The sequence below is a fragment of the Ovis canadensis genome, chromosome 11 (assembly GCF_042477335.2).
Source record: "Ovis canadensis isolate MfBH-ARS-UI-01 breed Bighorn chromosome 11, ARS-UI_OviCan_v2, whole genome shotgun sequence".
NCBI classification, from domain to species: domain Eukaryota; kingdom Metazoa; phylum Chordata; class Mammalia; order Artiodactyla; family Bovidae; genus Ovis; species Ovis canadensis.
Window position 1 is genome coordinate 70,352,413 of NC_091255.1, and position 19,091 is coordinate 70,371,503.

General features: G+C 46.8%; 1 protein-coding gene across 15 annotated transcripts in view; it reads right to left on the reverse strand.

Annotated features, from left to right (window-relative positions):
- Positions 1–19,091, reverse strand: part of CEP112 (centrosomal protein 112) — a 314,145-nt gene that overhangs the window by 157,313 nt on the left and 137,741 nt on the right. For all 15 annotated transcript variants that reach the window (XM_069542343.1, XM_069542341.1, XM_069542336.1 and 12 more), the window contains 2 exons: positions 16,683–16,790; positions 5,333–5,515 (listed from right to left, as the gene is read on the reverse strand). In XM_069542343.1, coding sequence (XP_069398444.1) covers positions 5,333–5,515; positions 16,683–16,790 — 291 coding nt within the window. The remainder of the gene's footprint in view (positions 1–5,332; positions 5,516–16,682; positions 16,791–19,091) is intronic.

Below are 19,091 nucleotides of genomic sequence, written 5' to 3' on the forward strand. Positions count from 1 at the left end.
TTAAATAAAGCATTTCAATAATACTATAAAACTTTATGTAAAAAAAATTGAAAATTTTAGCATGTGGTTTTACCCCAAGTCTACTAAAAAAGCTTTCTTTTCTTTTTGCAAAATGAAGAGAATTGTTAAAAGCATTTTCCCACCAGCGCCTCTGATGCCTGCATTGAGCATGCCGTCCACAGCAGAGCACACTCGCTACACGATTAAGCTCAGAGTGCCCCGCCTCTGCCCCGACACATGCGGCGCGTGTATCGGGACCAGCACTACGTGTGGGCGTGCACGCTGAGCCCTGGGCCCCCCTGAGGTGACTGTGCGTCCCTGAGGAGAAAAGGGGAGCACGGAGGTGGGGTGGCAAGAGCAGCCGCAGCCGCGTTACAGGGCTGGGGGGGATGGTTGACGTAATTCGGTTTGTCAGAGCAACCAGCCCAGAGTCCAGTCTGACCCAAAGAAATAAAAATATCTGCTACCCCGGAACAAAGCAGATGATATTAGTGAAACAGTACTGATGATGAAACACCACTCTGGTTATGCAGGCAGGGAGTGAACCATTTTAGTGCAGGCACAGACATCCTGTGCTCCCGGACCAAATTACCCTCTGATTTATCATTTATTACAGTTTTCCACAGTATCAATTCAGAGGACAGGAGAATTAGCTGTAAGGAAGAGAGCAACACACCTGGAAATTAACATTAGGGCACTGACTTGTAAAGCGTTTTCAATTTCAGCCAAGTTTCTAATTTTAACACCCTAGCGATGTTTTACAAGGGTTTCTGGAATAGTCATGTAGTGACGGTATAGAAATTTTTAAGCTTGTGACTTAAAATATGCTTTCTTATGATTCATAGTATCTACAAAATTGGATATCTCAAAGCAGCTTGTGTTTTTTGATGTTGAGGATAATGACATTATCCATAAATTAAAATGAAAATTTGGCACATTAAAATAAACCTGCTAATTACATTTTGTGAAAGTCGTTAAAGAATCCTAAGGTTTTCCCACTGGGTTTTTTTCCCAAATGTTTTAACACCTACAGAGCGTCATCAATTATACTGGCCAGTACCTTTTATATTAAGTCCTGTATCTTAAATTTCTCTCAGAACTGAGAGCTAGAAAATAATGAGCTGGAAGGATCTCTTACATTAGATACTGAGGCTTACACGATCCACCATGTTGTCCTCTTCACTGCAGCTCCAGGCAAGCTCTGAGCTAAAACTTGCACTTAGCTGGAACATGTTCTTTAAAAGTATGGATTTTTGATGTGGTTAATATCATTTACTGCTTAATTATTATTTTCAGCTATATTTCACCTGTATAATGTGTTTATCATAAAATGCTGCCTCAAATCCTTTTTGAAAGTGCTTGGAATACAAAGAAATTAAAATCAAATGTTTTCAATAGAAAAAGTGCCAGCCCCCTCCAAGCCCAGAGACCACATACAGGTTCAAGAATAATGCTCAGAACACATGCCTGTTAAAGTCACCCTTAGAATAACCTTTGAAGAATAATAGCCCATGCTGAATCCGCCGCACACATGCACACACCCAGCTTATAAACGACATCTACTCATCTGAAGTTCTTTTCTTTTTCTAACGTGCTACACCCTCAGGGACATACCAGACTGAACACCTTATACAAGGGGGAAGACCGTGCATTTTAGCAAATGTAAGTATCACAACATAAAGTAGCCCATTGCTGAAAACCAATGAATTATTAAGATATAATTGTTAAAACCGTCTACTATAAATATCTTTGTTGGAAAACTTTTTAAAGTAGAAGAGAGAAAGAGGAGATCTAAAACGCACACTTGAGAATCAGCAACGGCACGCAGCCGCTCACTGAGTCAGTCCGGCAAAATCCAGACGTTCTGCCTGTTACGCGGAATTGTTCCTCTTACAACCACGGTTCTCAGTTCAGGGAGTCGAGAAAGACATCAGGAGGCCAGGGTCAGGCTAGACCCGCTCCAGGATGTCTGCTCTGCAGCCTGCATGCGGTGGCGCCCGGCGGCCTCTGTGTCACCCACACCCCTCTCAGGCTTGCACCTCAACAGCCGTCCCCAGAGGGCGACACCCCCTGGGCGGACCACGAAGGCACTCTGGCTCTGTGGGCTCATGCACACCGTTCGCTTCGGCAGCAAACCTCAGAGATCAAGCAACCCTTGAGTGGTTCCAGGTACTAAAAGCACACCAAGGGATCAAGGAATCCACGTTCTGCTTTCCCTCAATTTCAAGGGCAAACTGCAGAAATTCTTTGACTACACTGCAGTTCAAAAGCAAAACAAGAATCACACGAGGACTACCACGTTAGACAAAGCTCTCCTAAGATGATCGCGACAAAACTGTGCATCACGTTTATATTGAAAAACATGACGGCATCAAGCAAATCACTCACCAGAGGGCCTTCAGTAAGTGGGATCTGGCAAGTGAGAAATAGTTGCTAATGAGGTTGTGAATTTCTGTATGTCTTGACATTTACTGACGTCCCTCAGGGACATACCAGACTGAACATCTTATACGAAGGGGGAAGACAGTGTGCATGTTAGCAAATTAAGTATCACAACATAAACTAGCCCATCACTGAAAACCAAGGAATTATGATAAAAATATATGCACAGAATAATTAGCTCAATGCACCAAATAAAATAGAGATGGTAAACTGTCCTCAATGGTATTACTGTAACTTGTCGTTTCTCTATAAAACAGAAATTGCTAGAATAACAACACACTTCTAATAATTATAGAGCACCTTCATGAAAGGAGCTCCCGGTTGTCATGGTTCACCTGGAGGCAGATGTCTGTACTTTATAACACTGGTTTTCTTATTAGTACACAACAGATTACATGTTCAAAAGGAGCCAAAAGTAGATTTTTTAGTACATTGCATTCAAGAACCTGATGGATGAAAAGCAGCAGACAAAGCTGTAACGCCCCAAACAGAGAATCCCCTGGTGCTCTCTCGGCTGAGGTTCCAACCTGTCCTTTTTACAAAATGGCCTCCACAGCTGCCGACCTGAACTGAGCATCCAGCGCCTCCCCGGCCTCAGACAGAACACCGCACCGCCGATGTCTGCAGCCGGCCTGCGGCTCCCGCATCAAACCACGAGGCGGCCATTTTGAAAAAGCATCTGCTGTTCCTTAAAACACTTGGCACTTTGGGCTTTTTTTGAAATTTATAAATGTAGTTCAGAACCTAAAAGGTATTATACATTATTTAGACCACAATCATGAAAAGATCTATTTGGAAAATTTAGGACGTACCTGAGCAAACTGAATTAATAGTCCCAATAAATAGCCAAAAATGAATACAAGTTGTTAGCATTTTGGTATATATGATTAGATGTTTTAAAATATAGCTTACTGACAAGAGTTTTTTTTAAAAAAAACATGTTCTCTAAAAACAATTTAGTATAGCTTCTGCAGAAAAATCATTTTTCATTTTGATCCAGAATGCATTTAGCCTAAGTTTCCATTGCTCCCTTGCATTCCTGGGACAGCAATTCCGATTCCAAGGAAGACAGAAAATGTGAGAACTACAGTCATATGCTACAGCGTTTGAGGAGGTCAGATTGATACTTCAATTAGAAGAAATTCAATTGATGACATTGCTATACTCTCCCCATGGCTTAATTGTATCTAATGATTCCAAAATCTCCCTTTTGTTGTCACTGAATGAACCGCACCCTACACATGGTAGATACGACATTCGCAAAACCACACAGATTCCCTCTAAATTTGGCCTCCGTTTGTGTTGGCTTTCCACAACACCACGAAAATAGTTAGAAGTTGGATAAATTAATGTGTTTCATTGTATCAATTACTCTACCATGAAACAGACCCTACACTGACTCAGAACTCAAACACCTTCTCAAAGGAGATGACGGTGAGGCTTCCTATCACCTTCGAAGGAGAGTGTAAGTGTGAAAACATCCTTAATAAACTGCATGACTGACCCTCAAAAGACCAGCATGTATCCTATGAAGGCTCTCATGAGGTCGGGGCAGAAACACAGCTCACGTTGATTCCGCACGAACCACCCGCCTATGCTGGTCCCATCGCTGCTACAGTGACCGCCTTTTAGTTAACAAAGCCCACAAAGCAGATTCACCTGATTTTCCGAGAAATCCATATTATTGACCAGGAAAAAGCCTGTGCTGAGTATATTCATATTGCCTCCATCGTTATCCGAAAGTAAAAGACAACTCAAGGTCAAATGAAAGCGATCAACAACTCCTATTCTTTGCCTCCTGCCTCCCGCCCTGACTCGAGTTCTAACACCTTACTTAATCAGCAGAATTTGTACGTTCAGATAATTATAAAATTGTTTAAACACATCTTCAAACAAGTAGAAGGTCTATCTCATTTGCTTAAAAATTATATTATTTGGGGAGGAATGTATCTGAAGAGAAGCTTGTGAGGGGTGTGGATAATATGGTGAGATTTCAGTGGGAAAGGGGTATTTAGACCTCGTGGATGATATGGTTTTGTTAGAAGAGAAAATTATCTTTTTATTGTTACCAATTGCTCTTCAATTTTTCTTTAATGAAATTTCACAGCGACCTCCCCAAGAGGACACACTAAGGCCTTTGATTATATATACCCTAAAGAGTGTATCGTTCCACAAAGAAACACACCCAATAAGATTTTTTTTTCATCTGAAATTTATAAAGATAATTTTCCATGCTGACAGTGCACATTTCATCCATAAGTTTGAAGAGTCAAATGCTACCACAGCTGGGGGTTATTCTGCCAAATGGCTTCCAACAGGGACTACAGAGATGAGGCTGGGAGGCGTGTGCATGTGCGTGTAGGAGAAAGCGGCAGACCTGGTGGGAAACAGCCCTTCTCTGGAGGCATTTTTATCAATTATCATCTCAGCAATCTAATCAAATATAGAGTCTAAAGGAAAAAAGCAACACTAGGAAGGAGAAGCAAATATTAAAACAGCTGCTTGATTACCTACAGAGATTAAAACAAAAAGCAAGGAGTGAGGCTGATACATTTCCTAGGGATTTGCTAAGGCTGAGGGGAGGGGTAAGGGGCAGATACCTTAAAAAAAAAAATCCATCATGAAAGGAACTGAGACAAGATTATAAAAAAGGGGCCAAGTTATAGCGCGCCATGGGATTTTTAATCTGGCTACCTGTGGTTTCTGTACTTACAGCCTTATTCATCCCCCCAAAACAGGGGGGTGGGGAGAAAACAAAAAAAATCACATTTATATGTCAGGTTTGCAAATGATCAAATAGCGTGCACCAACAAGAATAACAAGAAAACATGAAACGCTGATGACTGTTCAAAAATGGATACCCGCTTCATCAAATATCATTGGTAATTACCTGTGAGTCTCGTTTCTTGAACTCTTGGATTTGATGTTCGTGCTCCATGTTGGCAGCGCGGAGCTTGTTCTCCAGGTCTCCGACTCCCCGTTCGTGGTCTCGGGCCAGGCTCTCCTTCTCCGCCTTATGCTGCTGTAATAGGTGCGTCTTCTCCTGCTCATGCTCCAGCTTCAGCTCTACTATCTGATTGGACAATGAGGACAGTTCATCAACAGAACATCCTTGTCGTCATGACAACTCATGGACAGCTTAATTCTTCTCCAATTTGCCCAAGTTGGAAATTTTATTTTTTGCGTCATCATTCCCTCACCCTTAAAATACTCTCACTGGGGGGGGAGGGGGTGGGTTTTATCTAACCTCCCAACATTCAAGACAGTTGGGCATATTCAGTAAATCCTTATGCAATCTATTGACACAAATGCCTGAACATTGGAAAAAAAATTATGTTGAATGCGAGGTGTCTCCTCCCCAAGAATTTGGGTATCACTGACCAGCAACGTTTGAAAATGGTTAACAGTCAGGACGCTTTGCTTTTTGCTTAAATATATACACGTACAAACAGCAATTAAATCGGTCTGTTTTCTTTATGGTTTTCACATAAAAGATCGAAGCTAAGTACGCATCTGGATTATTGTATATACAGTTGTCTTTCTTAAAATAAAATGATAAATCTCAAAGCTCTATTATCTCATTGTCAGCCACGGGACACCAACACAAACAGATGTGGTGTGCTCCAGGGGGCACCTGCTGCGCCGCCAGCCCGCGCCATGATTTCATAAAAAGCACGCCATTCTCAGGGTGCTTTCCCAGTCCACTCCACGCTGGAGACGGTGACCTTGGCTGGTCTGAGCCGCGCCCCGCTAGACTGAGTGGCAGGCGGAGACCGAGGGCCTGGTCGCCGCAGCTTTGATACTAATCCTCCGGGCTGCACACAATGGCACCCTACCTGGCCCGCACACTATAGCCGGCCAGGCTGCCTTTGAAGCAGGTGCTGAATGGGGACTGCAGGACGCCAGCTTCCCCAGTGAACTCCAGGCCACACAGCTGCGAGGAACAGTCACTTGGATTTTTCTTCAGTTTTGGTGGATTTCAGGGGGAAAAACTGCTGTTATCGAGAACATGCGGCGTTATTTTCGGCGTGAGACTCCATCTTCAAAAAAGCTAACAGTAGGAGCCTGCTCCAAATCAATCTAGTTTCCTGCACTGAATCACCAGACTACCTTATCTTAAAGCTATAGCATTCATTTCTCCAGGCGTGCAGCCTACACCACACTTCAGGAGCTATTTCCTTTGGAGATTTAACACTCTCGTCTTCTAATTGCAAATTAAGAAACAGAATGCAGATTAAAAGTGCTTTTAAATGTAGGTTTCAAAACAGTTTTATTATTGTTTTCTTTGAGAGTGGGAAAATAAATGATCAATTCCTGATCACTCATTCATTTTTTCTACTATTTAGAACAAAGTGTCCTAATTATTGAATACACATACATATTGAACAAGATAGCATATAAAATAATATGGAAATTTTTTTATTTTGCATCTGAGAACAAAGATGCATGCTAGTGAATTTATATCTTTTAAAAATGGCAGATTTTTCTTTCATATTATTCCATTATAGGCAATAAACAGAAAAATATAAGTATTCTCCTTATACACTATGCCAAGTGGAACAGTTTTCTATGATTATTTAAAATAAATGTGCATGGTTGACTCTGTGAGTCACACAACTACAATGTTAATCCCAACAAAAAAGAGAATATAAAATTTTATTGACATTACTGCATCATTTTCAGGCAGCCAAGTAAATGAATTATTGAGTTGGGATATTTTTAGAATAGTCTTGGACACAGTATTATTCCTGCTCAGTACTATACTATCAAGCATTATAATAATGAAATTATATATTTTAGTAGAAGATTTAAACATGTAACAAGGAAATCAGTTCAGTCACTCAGCCCTGTCCGACTCTTTGCGACCCCATGAATCGCAGCACGCCAGGCCTCCCTGTCCATCACCAACTCCCGGAGTTCACTCAGACTCACGTCCATAGAGTCGGCGATGCCATCAGCCATCTCATCCTCTGTTGTCCCCTTCTCCTCCTGCCCCCAATCCCTCCCACCATCAGGGTCTTTTCCAATGAGTCAACTCTTCGCATGAGGTGGCCAAAGTACTGGCGTTTCAGCTTTAGCATCATTCCTTCCAAAGAAATCCCAGGACTGATCTCCTTTAGAATGGACTGGTTGGATCTCCTTGCAGTCCAAGGGACTCTCAAGAGTCTTCTCCAACACCACAGTTCAAAAGCATCAATTCTTTGGCGCTCAGCCTTCTTCACAGTCCAACTCTCACATCCATACATGACCACAGGAAAAACCATAGCCTTGACTAGACGGACCTTAGTCGGCAAAGAAATGTCTCTGCTTTTGAATATGCTATCTAGGTTGGTCATAACTTTCCTTCTAAGGAGTAAGCGCCTTTTAATTTCACGGCTGCAATCACCATCTGCAGTGATTTTGGAGCCCCAAAAAATAAAGTCTGACACTGTTTCCACTGTTTCCCCATCTATTTCCCATGAAGTGTTTGGACCGGATGCCATGATCTTCGTTTTCTGAATGTTGAGCTTTAAGCCAACTTTTTCACTCTCCACTTTCAATTTCATCAAGAGGCTTTTTAGTTCCTCTTCACTTTCTGCCATAAGGGTGGTGTCATTTGCATATCTGAGGTTATTGATATTTCTTCTGGCAATCTTGATTCCAGCTTGTGTTTCTTCCAGTCCAGCGTTTCTCATGATGTACTCTGCATATAAGTTAAATAAGCAGGGTGACAATATACAGCCTTGACGTACTCCTTTTCCTATGTGGAACCAGTCTGTTGTTCCATGTCCAGTTGTAACTGTTGCTTCCTGACCTGCATACAGATTTCTCAAGAGGCAGGTCAGGTGGTCTGGTATTCCCATCTCTTTCAGAATTTTCCACAAGGAAATAGAAGGAGCTAAAAAGTTCTACTCATATCTGATTCTCAAAAGTCTCAAAAAAAAAAAAATGAAGGGAATGGGTGTGATTTAAAATTGATAGAAGGCAAAATATTTTACGATACTCTAAGGAAAAGTAACTGATAGACCTACAATTAAGGCAGAAGAATAACAGAAGTTTTCCCCCAAGAAAAGACGTGAGACCGGGGCTGGCTGAGGGGGACTAGCAACGGTGCAGCCACGCTCCAGGCTCGATGGCCAGCGCCCCTGCACAGAAGCGCTGAGCTATCTGAGGAGTTCCAACAGGCGGGATGGGGTGCTGCTCATGCTCACATTTCAGTTCATTCATTTTCAGAACCAGGCACAGATGAGAGAGAGATAAAGGCACCTGAGGCCTAAAGAGAGCTGTTCATAAACTGAACTGTTCAAACAGTTTGCTGTTGTGCCAGGGCCTGCTGCTCAGCGAGACTGGTCAGTGAGCAACCTCAGGGCTTTCTGAAGCCTTTGCAAGTGAAATAGCTCAGTCCTGACTGCCCAATCCAGTGCTGCCTGACCAACTTCTAGACATCATAAGCCCTTCGGTTTCCTCACTGTCATCAATTTCAGGCAGGGGGGGTCCTCCCCAGATGAACAGTAGAGTCCAGGAGAAAACCCCTAATGTTTCAGGGACATTTAAGGATGATATTCACAATGCATCATCAAGGTGGATTGTGTTAAAATTCAGCCCAGCCCCCAAGTGTGGATACATGTCCTTGGCACGTGGGCACGTCTCAACAGTGAACTGAGGCACTGTGTCCCTTCACCTGGAGCTACTGCACACGTCTAGCTGACCACAGTCATGTTTAATGGAGTTCACAGTAACCAGGAGGTGGCATGGCAGGGACTGTGTGGAGGATGGGACAGCAGGCGACATCCGCAGGGACAACAACAAGTCTCAGCAAGGTCTCCGTGTCAGTGCTCCAGGGGGAGGAGGCCCATCACCGAAGACCTCTGTGCTCACTGAGTGATGGGCCTGGAACTGGCTGGGCATGAAAGCAAACTGGCGAGTCATCTGGTAGCCAGTCCTCTGTGATCCTGGACTCAACAGCGGGGGCTGGGGCTGGGAGAGAAAACTGCTGTATTGCGTAGAAATTGCAAGGTTGACTCACAAGGAATTATCAAATAGGAGACCAAGAAGGATGGTGCTCCACCCACGACGCACCCCCAGCACACTCCGGCAGGGATTCTGAGGCCCCTGAAGGCACAGACCTCGCCTCAGACTGGATCCTGCCACAGTCTGACCACGGCCTCCTCCCTCCACCGGAGGCGCCACACAAGTGCCTGGGGCAGGAGCACAGGCCAGGCCTGAGAGACCGGGCCGGGCGGGCTGGACGGCCAAGGCTCTGAGGGTCTCGAATATGAACCCTGAGTTCTGGGAACTGTTCGACAGCAAGCTCAGTGTGAGCAAATGCTGCCTGCTGCTGTTCAGTCACTCAGTCGTGTCCAACCCTCTGTGACCTCCTGGACTGCAGCCCGCCAGGCTCCTCTGTCCACGGGATTTCCCAGGCAAGAATCCCGGAGTGGGTTGCCATTTTCTTCTCCAGTACTACCTGAAGACCTGTTAGCAATCTTATATTATTAACCTTTAAAAGACAAATGGGATGCAGCAAGTCATTACTTCTCAGTACACGTTACATAGAAGAGCAACTGTCCCAGTAATATACCTTCAAGTCAGAAATCCCAAAGCCAGAAGAGCAAGTGACGGACACGACAGAATGACCCGACGCATAAAAAGGAGGAATTACGGTGCAAAATATGAGCTGAAATGAGCTCAAGGTCACCCGATGACAAACCACATCTGCAAGCCTTGGTGCGCGATGAGCTGCAGCTGCAGGAGGTGGGAAGGAACGCCCTCCCTGTGCTTCCTCGAGGAGGAGGAAGGGGAGTTGCCAGCTGGGAGCCCTGGGGAGAGCCGCCCTGCAACACCACCATCTCCGCTCTCGGGTCAAGTGGCTGCAAGCGTGAGAGCCCAGAGCCTGGAGAGCGTCAGAGGTCCCGAGCACAACATTCCTCTGACTCCAGGGGTCCCCCAGCACCCCGACGGCCGCAGCTCAGCCGCCGGGGCTTTCAGCGGGAGCGACGGCTGTCCCCCGAGCCGCCGCCGCCTCCACCGCTGATGCCGGAGGGCAGAGGGGCGGCCCCGCTCTGCCCCCTGCGCTACCTGCGCTGCTGCCCCCACCCTACTGGCCTGGGCTCATCAAGGCGCAAAGCCCTTCCTGCCACCGCAGCGGCCAGCTGTCGGCCTCCATCCAGCCTCCCGGCCGCGACGCCCACACAGCTGGGGGCCCAGGTGCTCACCTCCTGCCTGCGGCCCAGCTGCGCACAGCATGGGAAGCTGCACCCCCCACCGCCGCCCCCAGGCTGCTCTCGGCATTCCTGCCATTTCCTCCCTCCGGTGCCCATGGCTGGCTGTCGCTGCGTCCCTAGCTCAGTCCGGGCGCTTCCTCTCTGTGAGTCAGCGTCTGTCACAACTGTTTGTCCACCTGGTCGCTCAGCTGGAAAACCTGAGTCCCCTCTCCTTCACGTGCCATTCCACATCACCAGCAAGCCTTGCCCGTCTAACATCTACAATGAAAGGACACGCTCGTGTAGCGGGCCCTGCACTCAGATGCGGTGTTTCGCTGCATCTCCACGCGGCGGTCATGGCCTCACCTCACACTTCGTCCTCAGGCTGGGGGGCCGTGGGCTCCCCACCGCCAGGGCAGACACCGCCGTGCACACCGCCACATCGAACCACCATGCTGTGTTTGCACGGAGAGGCTGCTCAGTAAACGTGAATTAAGTGATGGAGGACAGGATTTGAGCTCAGACGCTGAAGGAGCCTGGAGAGTGGGATCATCGCTGAGCCATTTTACTACTTAGGAAACGTTTTTCTAGTATCATAGAATAGTTTTCCTATTGTATTCAACTGCAGAAAGCGCTCAGTTGCTTCAGTCGTGTCCAACTCTTTGCAACCCCATGGGCTGCACCCCACCAGGCTCCCCTGTCCATGGAATTCTCCAGGCAAAATGGCATGAGTGGACTGCCATTCCCTTCTCCAGGGGATCTTCCCAACCCAGGGATCACACCCGAGTCTCCTATGTCTCCTGCGTGGGCAGGCGAGTTCTTACCACTGTGCCATCAGGGAAGCCCCTTGTAAAATGAGGTATCCCTAAAGTAAATCGTCTTCATGTGATGGTCACCGAAAAAAACCACATTCATCTTTGCCCCCTTCAATCTCACTTGAGGGAAAGGTGCCATTTGTATGAACCTAGACAATAACAATTCCAAGCCAAGAAAAGGTGGGGGAAAAGGGAAGAAGAGGTGGGGCGTTAGGCACTTTTCACCAACGGCCAACGCGGTTCTGCGAGCTGGGCTCCAGCACTTCACAGTCTGAACGCCAGGATGCCAGGTGCCTGGAGGACCCATCTGAGCTGCACAGCACAGCTGCATGCCTGGACCAGGTGGCTGTGGGGGGAAGAACTGAAAGACCAGGGTCTGCACTTGTCTTCATCACCACCTAGGAGCCCAGTGACCGCAACTGAGGCTCAAAGCTCATTACAAACTTAAAAGAGGATAATCGAGAAAGAGAGACTATCTTAAGAGAGGATGATAAGGTGAGCAATAAGACAGAAAAACAGGGGCATACTAGACACAGAAATTAATAAATTACACAGAAAGCCATTCTGAAGGATTTTTAGGGAGACCTGCACATCCACGGTCAGTAACCTCACCTGAGGCCTCACCTCCCGACAGAAACTCCACTAAGCTGCTGCTGCCAGAGCAGCCCCCCATCACCCATGCCGTTTCAGACAGCTCCTGCCCGCCTTGCCTCCCCTGTCCACCTGATGCCTTCAGTGTCAACAAACAGTGTTCTCTCCTGTCGCAGAGGAAGCCCTCAGGAGTCAGAACACCCTTGCTTTCCGACTGCAGATCACAGACCTCTGTGCCTGGTGCCCCCCCACCACCGACAGCCGAGGCCCAGCCCTGCCCCCACCCGTGGGTGCCGCCCCCCACCCCCCCCGTGCTGGGCCCCCTTCCCTGTCTCTGCCCTCACTTTCTGCTGTGTCCTTTCCCAGTGGAGACTAACAGTCTGATTCAAAACAGGTCCATGTTTTCAGGTTATATCACCTAAAAAATTTCGGTGATATTTACAGAGAAAAACTGGGAACTGCATGCTGTTTCTAAAACATCTCAACTGATCTTCAAATGTCCCAGTCGCACTCTCATCTTCTATAATTCCTGGCTTGTCTTTGCTACCAAAACATTTTGTTCTGAACAGTGGTGCCGTGTAAGGATTGGGCTGTCCAGTGTTTTTAATCATCCTCAACAGTAAGTGTTTATTCTTCCTGGAGAATCTGGCCACTTGTTTATCTGTTGAACTGCATTTCCCTTTAAAGGCTTTGCAGGGAAAAGAGAAGACATAAAATATAAGATTAAAGAATGAAATGTTGGAATTGCCAGAAAAAAAAATATCTCCACAGTTCAGGAAATCCTAGCATGCCTGCTTTGTTGTTTGTTTCCAACTTGAGTGAGGCTTGTGAAAAGACAATCAGAATGGTCTCTCTGTTCCAACGGGTCATACAGGAAAGAAACAGGAAATCTTGATGAAAGCTTGGGCTTCGCAGGATATTTGTGTGAGTGTTTATCCCATGTGTTTGATGTTGTCTCCACATCTGCACACTTTATGCCTGCATTTGGGCTGAAATGTTTTAAAATACCACTCTGCTTTCTTCACTTCATTACAGTTCCTGGCACTGGGCTCTCTACGTGGGAGGGGCTCACGAGTCGCACTGAGTAAGGAAATTGAGGCCCAGAAGGCACCAGCCATTCATTTCCTCTGGATGCGGGCTCCCTCATTATAAAATGTGAGGATTAGACCGGATAAGTGCTTCTAAAACTTTTCCACCAAAGCATCCCTCACAGCGGCGAAGATGAATAGTACCCCCCTGGGATCTGAGGGCTCAGCCTGGAGCAGACTTTGCAAACTGCAAGTTGCTTTGAAATGCCCTGTTTTATCCTACAAAATTCATGAGAACTGTACATTTTACAAAACAGGAAAAGTCTCTGTTTGTTTTAATATGAACGTTACCTCAATAGTAAAACCACTTCGCTTTCCCACCAAATAATCAAGTGAGTCCAACACTGTAAGATGCAGGCATCAGCCCCTCCACCCCAGTACTCACGCAACCCAGGGGTCGCCTACCCGGGCCTGCGAAGCTGGGGCTGGTGGTCGGCATGTACATCTCCTTCCAGAGTGAAACGCTGCACCCACAACACTGAGAACAGTAAGACAAGATGACGGGAAAGTTGTCATCCTTGCACTTGAATGGCAGGCAGAGAAGGCAGGCGGATGCAGAAAGGTGTGTAGGTAAAGGACTCGGAGCTGCCTGCAGTTGTCCAGAGCCACACGAGGGGGCCAGGGTCTGATGGAGGGTGCGGACGATCACCGATGTTGGACCTGGAAGGGACCCTCTGCCCCCAGCACTCAGGACAGTCACCTCCATGCACTCAGGAGGGAAACTTACTTTCTCACGAGACAAACTACTGCACATCGGAATAAGCCTTTAGGAAAGAAAGACCTTGAAACGATTCAAAATGTTCCCAGAATACCATTCACCCAGAGGCTCAATTTCTGTCCCCAGACACCCCGGGGGCTGTTAGCGTGAAGAGCACAACTCAAGTTCACGTCCACGTCCAGCCCTGTCACCTGGTCACTGGGCGGCCCCTCTGGCCAGTAACCTGCCCACATGAACTCAGTCTCCGTGACTGGGAGACAATGGCGCTGCCTCTCAGTGCGACTGTGAGGACGGGAAGGGGCTGAAATCTGTAAAGCAGATAGAAGTGGGGCTGGCCTGGTGTGTGTCCTCCTGATGGCACACGATTACAACTACTGTGCGGCTTTCCTGGTGGCTCAGCTGGTAAAGAATCCTGGAGTCAGTCCCTGGGTCGGGAAGATCCCCCGGAGAAGGGAATGGCTACCCACTCCATATTCTGGCATGGAGAATTCCCAGGACTCTACAGTCCATGGGGTCGCACAGAGTTGGACACGACTGACTTTCACCACACAGACCAACCGTAAGACTTCCCTATTACAGGCCTGGAATTTAAAAATACATAACATGCAACGCTCCCGAGTCTCATCCTCTCTTGGCAAATATCCTTACTTCTTGAAATACGCCTCTGACCTATCCCCACATGTCCTTAGTTCTGGAAACTCTCCTCTGAACATGTTTGCGATTTTCATCATCCTGCTTAAAACGCAGTGACCAGAACTGACCTCTCCTCGAGACCTGATAGGAGGACGATCCAAGGAGACTACCTTTTACCCTCCGCTGCTCCTCCTCCCGAGTTCTTCCTCTCTTTCTGGTCACTCAGAGCCGGCCTCCCCCGCACCCCACAGAGGCTCTGGTGACTCTGGTCACTCAGAGCGGGCTTCTGCCCTGCACCCTACAGTCGCACCCACCGTGGGCCACCTCCCCCCGCCCCTGCTGCCCAAGGGCCCCGCCCACGACTGAGTGAAGCCCCGCCCACGCCACGCCCCGCCCCACCCCTAGGGCCCCTCCCACAGCTGAGCAAAGCCCCGCCCCCCACCCCTGCCCCACTCCCACACCCCATGGCCCCCCCCACGGCTGAGAAGCCCCGCCCTCCACCCCTGCCCCACCCCTCAGGGCCCCTCCCACGGCTGAGCGAAGCCCCGCCCTCCACCCCTGCCCCACCCCCAGGGCCCCGCCCACGGCTGAGAAGCCCCGCCCTCCACCTCTGCCCCACCCCCCAGGACCCCTCCCACGGCTGAGGGAAGAGGAGTCTGTTCGGCTTCCCCTCGGGGAACATGGTGGTGCTGGCTCGCGGGGACACGACTCCGTGCCTATCTTTCCTCATGATACACTTCCAGTGTTAAATCGTCAGCGGTTTGGAGTGGTCAGGGGAATACCATTCTGGTTGATAGAATTTTCAGCTTAAAAAGGGGTTTTTAAAAAGTTTGTATATTATCAGGTCAATAAATATTCTCCTAACACCTCCAAGCTCATAGTCCTGCCTCATAAGTGACTGTCTGTGTTATAACCTCACCAGAGCCATGACAGTCTCAGAGAGGTGCACTAGGCCAAAAATAATCCCTGAGTCATGCTTCTGGGGCTCCGGGGGATGATAACTCTGGCCAATCAGAGGGATGATAACTGGCCAATCAGTAAAGACCAGGAAACTCCTGCAGCCAATCAGCCCTTGCCAACTCTCTGTCTTTGTCCTAAACCTATAAATACTGCTGTAATCCAGGGCTCCGGGCTCTCCTCAAGACTCCACTGCGCTGGATGAGACGGGAGCCCTGGCTTGAGCTAGAAATAAAACCCCTTTATGCTTTTGCATTGCTGTGGACGTCTTATTCTCTCAGTTTTGGGGACTTAGACTCTGGGCATAACATCTGGAAGCTTCACTCTGAGCAAGGGTGCTGATGATTCGCTCACGACACAGGAAGAAGAGAAACAGGCTAAATCTGCACTGACCTGAGACCTTTGAGTGGTTTTCCAAAAATTCCTATTATACACTCATCAAACATCTATATAATTTCCTTTTTATGAAAATGAAATAAAGATTGATGCAACAGTGTATGGATTCTATCAACAGTATGAATCCTTTGAATAATTGATCAATTTTCCTTATTAAATATTTTTGACCAAGACTATAAAACACAAAAATCTGGTACAGCTTCAAATCTATGACTCCGAGAAAAGCCTTTGAAGCTTAACAGTCTTTCAAAGGAGTTTATACCAAATTTATTTTTACCCTAAAAAAAGGGATTGTCATGTTAAAAAGACTACCACAGGGTGGAAAGTAGAGCATGTAGAAAAGAATCAACCATCTAAAAAATAATCAACATCATTGTTTGAATATTTCTGTCTGATTTTCAAGACTAAGGATAATTGGGCCGGAAAATGTAAACATTTTTCATGACTCTTAGTAGATGCTACAGAAATTTTTTTGGCCAAGTTAACTTAAAATGCCACTAGCGGTATATAAAAGTGCCAATTTTACAAAACTTTTGTCAACTTTAGATGGTACATCACTTTAATTTGCATTTTTACTAACACCAAGGCTGAAGATAATTCTACATGGTCATTTACTCAATTTACTTCTTATATATCTTTCTTTCCTTTGCCAGTTTATTTATTGGGACATTAAAGATTTTCTTATAATCTGCGCTACTTATTTATATGCTAATTATTTTATTTGTTACAATTCATTAATTTAACAAAGGGAATCACTGTTTGTCTATCCTAAGTGTTTCTGCCGTGTAGACGCTGTGCTAGAGGGGGGCGTGTGGCAGAGACGAGCGCACGGCAGCCCCAGGGCCTCAGGCCGACGCACCTGCTGCTCGTATCTCTGCTTGGCGTCCTCCAGCTGCCACAGGAACTCCCTGGACTGCTTCTCACGGAGAGACTTGGACCGAGTCAGGTCTGCTTCCACCCTTTCCATCTGCAGAGTTTAAAAGTCAAATGTCAAACTTTCAAGTGACAAATGGCCTTGCATATTTTTGTCAATTGCACATTCATTAAAATGATGGATTTTCAACACCTCACCAATCGTAAGCTGAATTTAAAGATGATAAAATGGTGACAGGTGTGTCCACTTCTCTTGATAGGTTTAACAGTTTCAAATCAGGGAATTTATCATTGGTATATAGTTGACTAAACTTTACTGTGACAATAATATTGTGATAGAAATACAATTTTGAACATCCAAATACTTACTCAACATGGTTTTATCAAGGCCTTGCTGTGTGCTGAATGGGAGAAAATATTTGCAAACCATCTATCTGAAAAGGTACTTGCATCTAGAATATATAAAGAAATCTCACAACTCAATAATAAATGGGCATCACTCCACGGGAAATAGACGGGGTAACAGTGGACACAGTGTCAGACTTTATTTTTTTGGGCTCCAAAATCACTTCAGATGGTGGCTGCAGCCATGAAATTAAAAGACGCTTGCTCCTTGGAAGAAAAGTTATGACCAACCTAGATAGCATATTCAGAAGCAGAGACATTACTTTGCTGACTAAGGTCTGTCTAGTCAAGGCTATGGTTTTTCCAGTGGTCATGTATGGATGTGAGAGTTGGACTGTGAAGAAGGCTGATCACCAAAGAATTGATGCTTTTGAACTGTGGTGTTGGAGAAGACTCTTGAGAGTCCCCTGGACTGCAAGGAGATCCAACCAGTCCATTCTGAAGGAGATCAACCCTGGGATTTCTTTGGAAGGAATGATGCTAAAGCTGAAGCTCCAGTACTCTGGCCACCTCATGCGAAGAGTTGACTCACAGGAAAAGACTGTGATGGTGGGAGGGATTGGGGGCAGGAGGAGAAGGGGACAACAGAGGATGAGATGGCTGGATGGCATCACGGACTCGATGGACGTGAGTCTGAGTGAACTCCGGGAGGTGGTGATGGACAGGGAGGCCGGGCGTGCTGTGATTCATGGGGTCGCCAAGAGTCGGACACGACTGAGCGACTGAACTGAACTGAACTGAACTGAAACGAACTGCAGTGAAACCCAATTTAATATTGTGCAAAGGGACTGGAAGACATGCCTCCAAAGAAGATACACCGATGGCCAACAAGCACATAAGAAGATGCTCAACACCACTGTCATCAGGCAATTTCAAATTAAAATAGCAACCTGCACTTCACGCCCACTAGGATGGCTGTAATCAAAAAGCCAGACGATAACAAGGATTGGTGAAGATGCAGAGAAATCAGATCCCCACAAGCGCTGGTGGGGATATAAAATGATGCAACCACAATGGAAGACAAGTTCACAGTTCCTCAAAAGATTAACCATAGAGATGATACAGTGAGCCCACATGGATTCCCTAAGAACCAGGAATTCCACTCCTAGGTGAGAAATGAAAAACATAATCCATACCAAAAACTTGTATTCAAATGTTCATGGCGTAACTGCCGAAAAGGAGACAACCCAAACGTCCATCAGCTGATGAATGAACAAAACGTGGCATATTCATACAACGAGACATTATTCAGATGAAGTACTAACACACGTTGCAACATGGATGAATCTTGAAAACAGTCTTCAAAGTGAAAGAGAACAGGCAGGAAAGGCCATGTATTGCACTGTCCCATTTGTGTTAAATTCTCAGAAGAGTCAAACCCACAGAAACAGAAAGAGGACTAGTGACTGCTAGGGTGACGGGGCTGGAGGTGGGGTTTTTCTCGAGTGATGATAGCTGCACGGCTCTGTGACTCTATCGGAAACCACTGAAGCATACACGTGGCTCGGCAGCTTCCAGATTCAGCGATCAGAGCTCTAAGGTGACCAGCACAGGCCCTCAGGCCCGGGATCAGCTCTACTGAGGAATGTCTAAGGCAGGCACGGTGGAGGATGTGGGTTTCAGGCATTCTCTCCTCCGGCGGGCGCTCTTCACGTCAGCCCTCTACCCAGAGGCCTGTGGCTTGGTCCTTGGGAGCCACCCCTGTGGCCTGGATGCCCTGGCACCTCCCCAATGGCTGCGGCTACTCACGAGGCAACTCCGCTCCTCTCTGTTGGAAAACCCTCCGTGTTTCTCTCTTCCAGCCTTCCCTCTCCAAGGCTGACTCGAGCCTCCCCTCCTGGCGGAGGGGTCTGCTCTCTGATCCACAACTGACAGAAACACCTTCCTCTTACTGAGCTCTGGGAGCAAGAAAATGAAACCGTTCCTTTTCCCAGCACATGGTGCTTTTCTCTAGAGTGCAGGAGTGTTTCAAATTGCAAGCTTCCTTTAC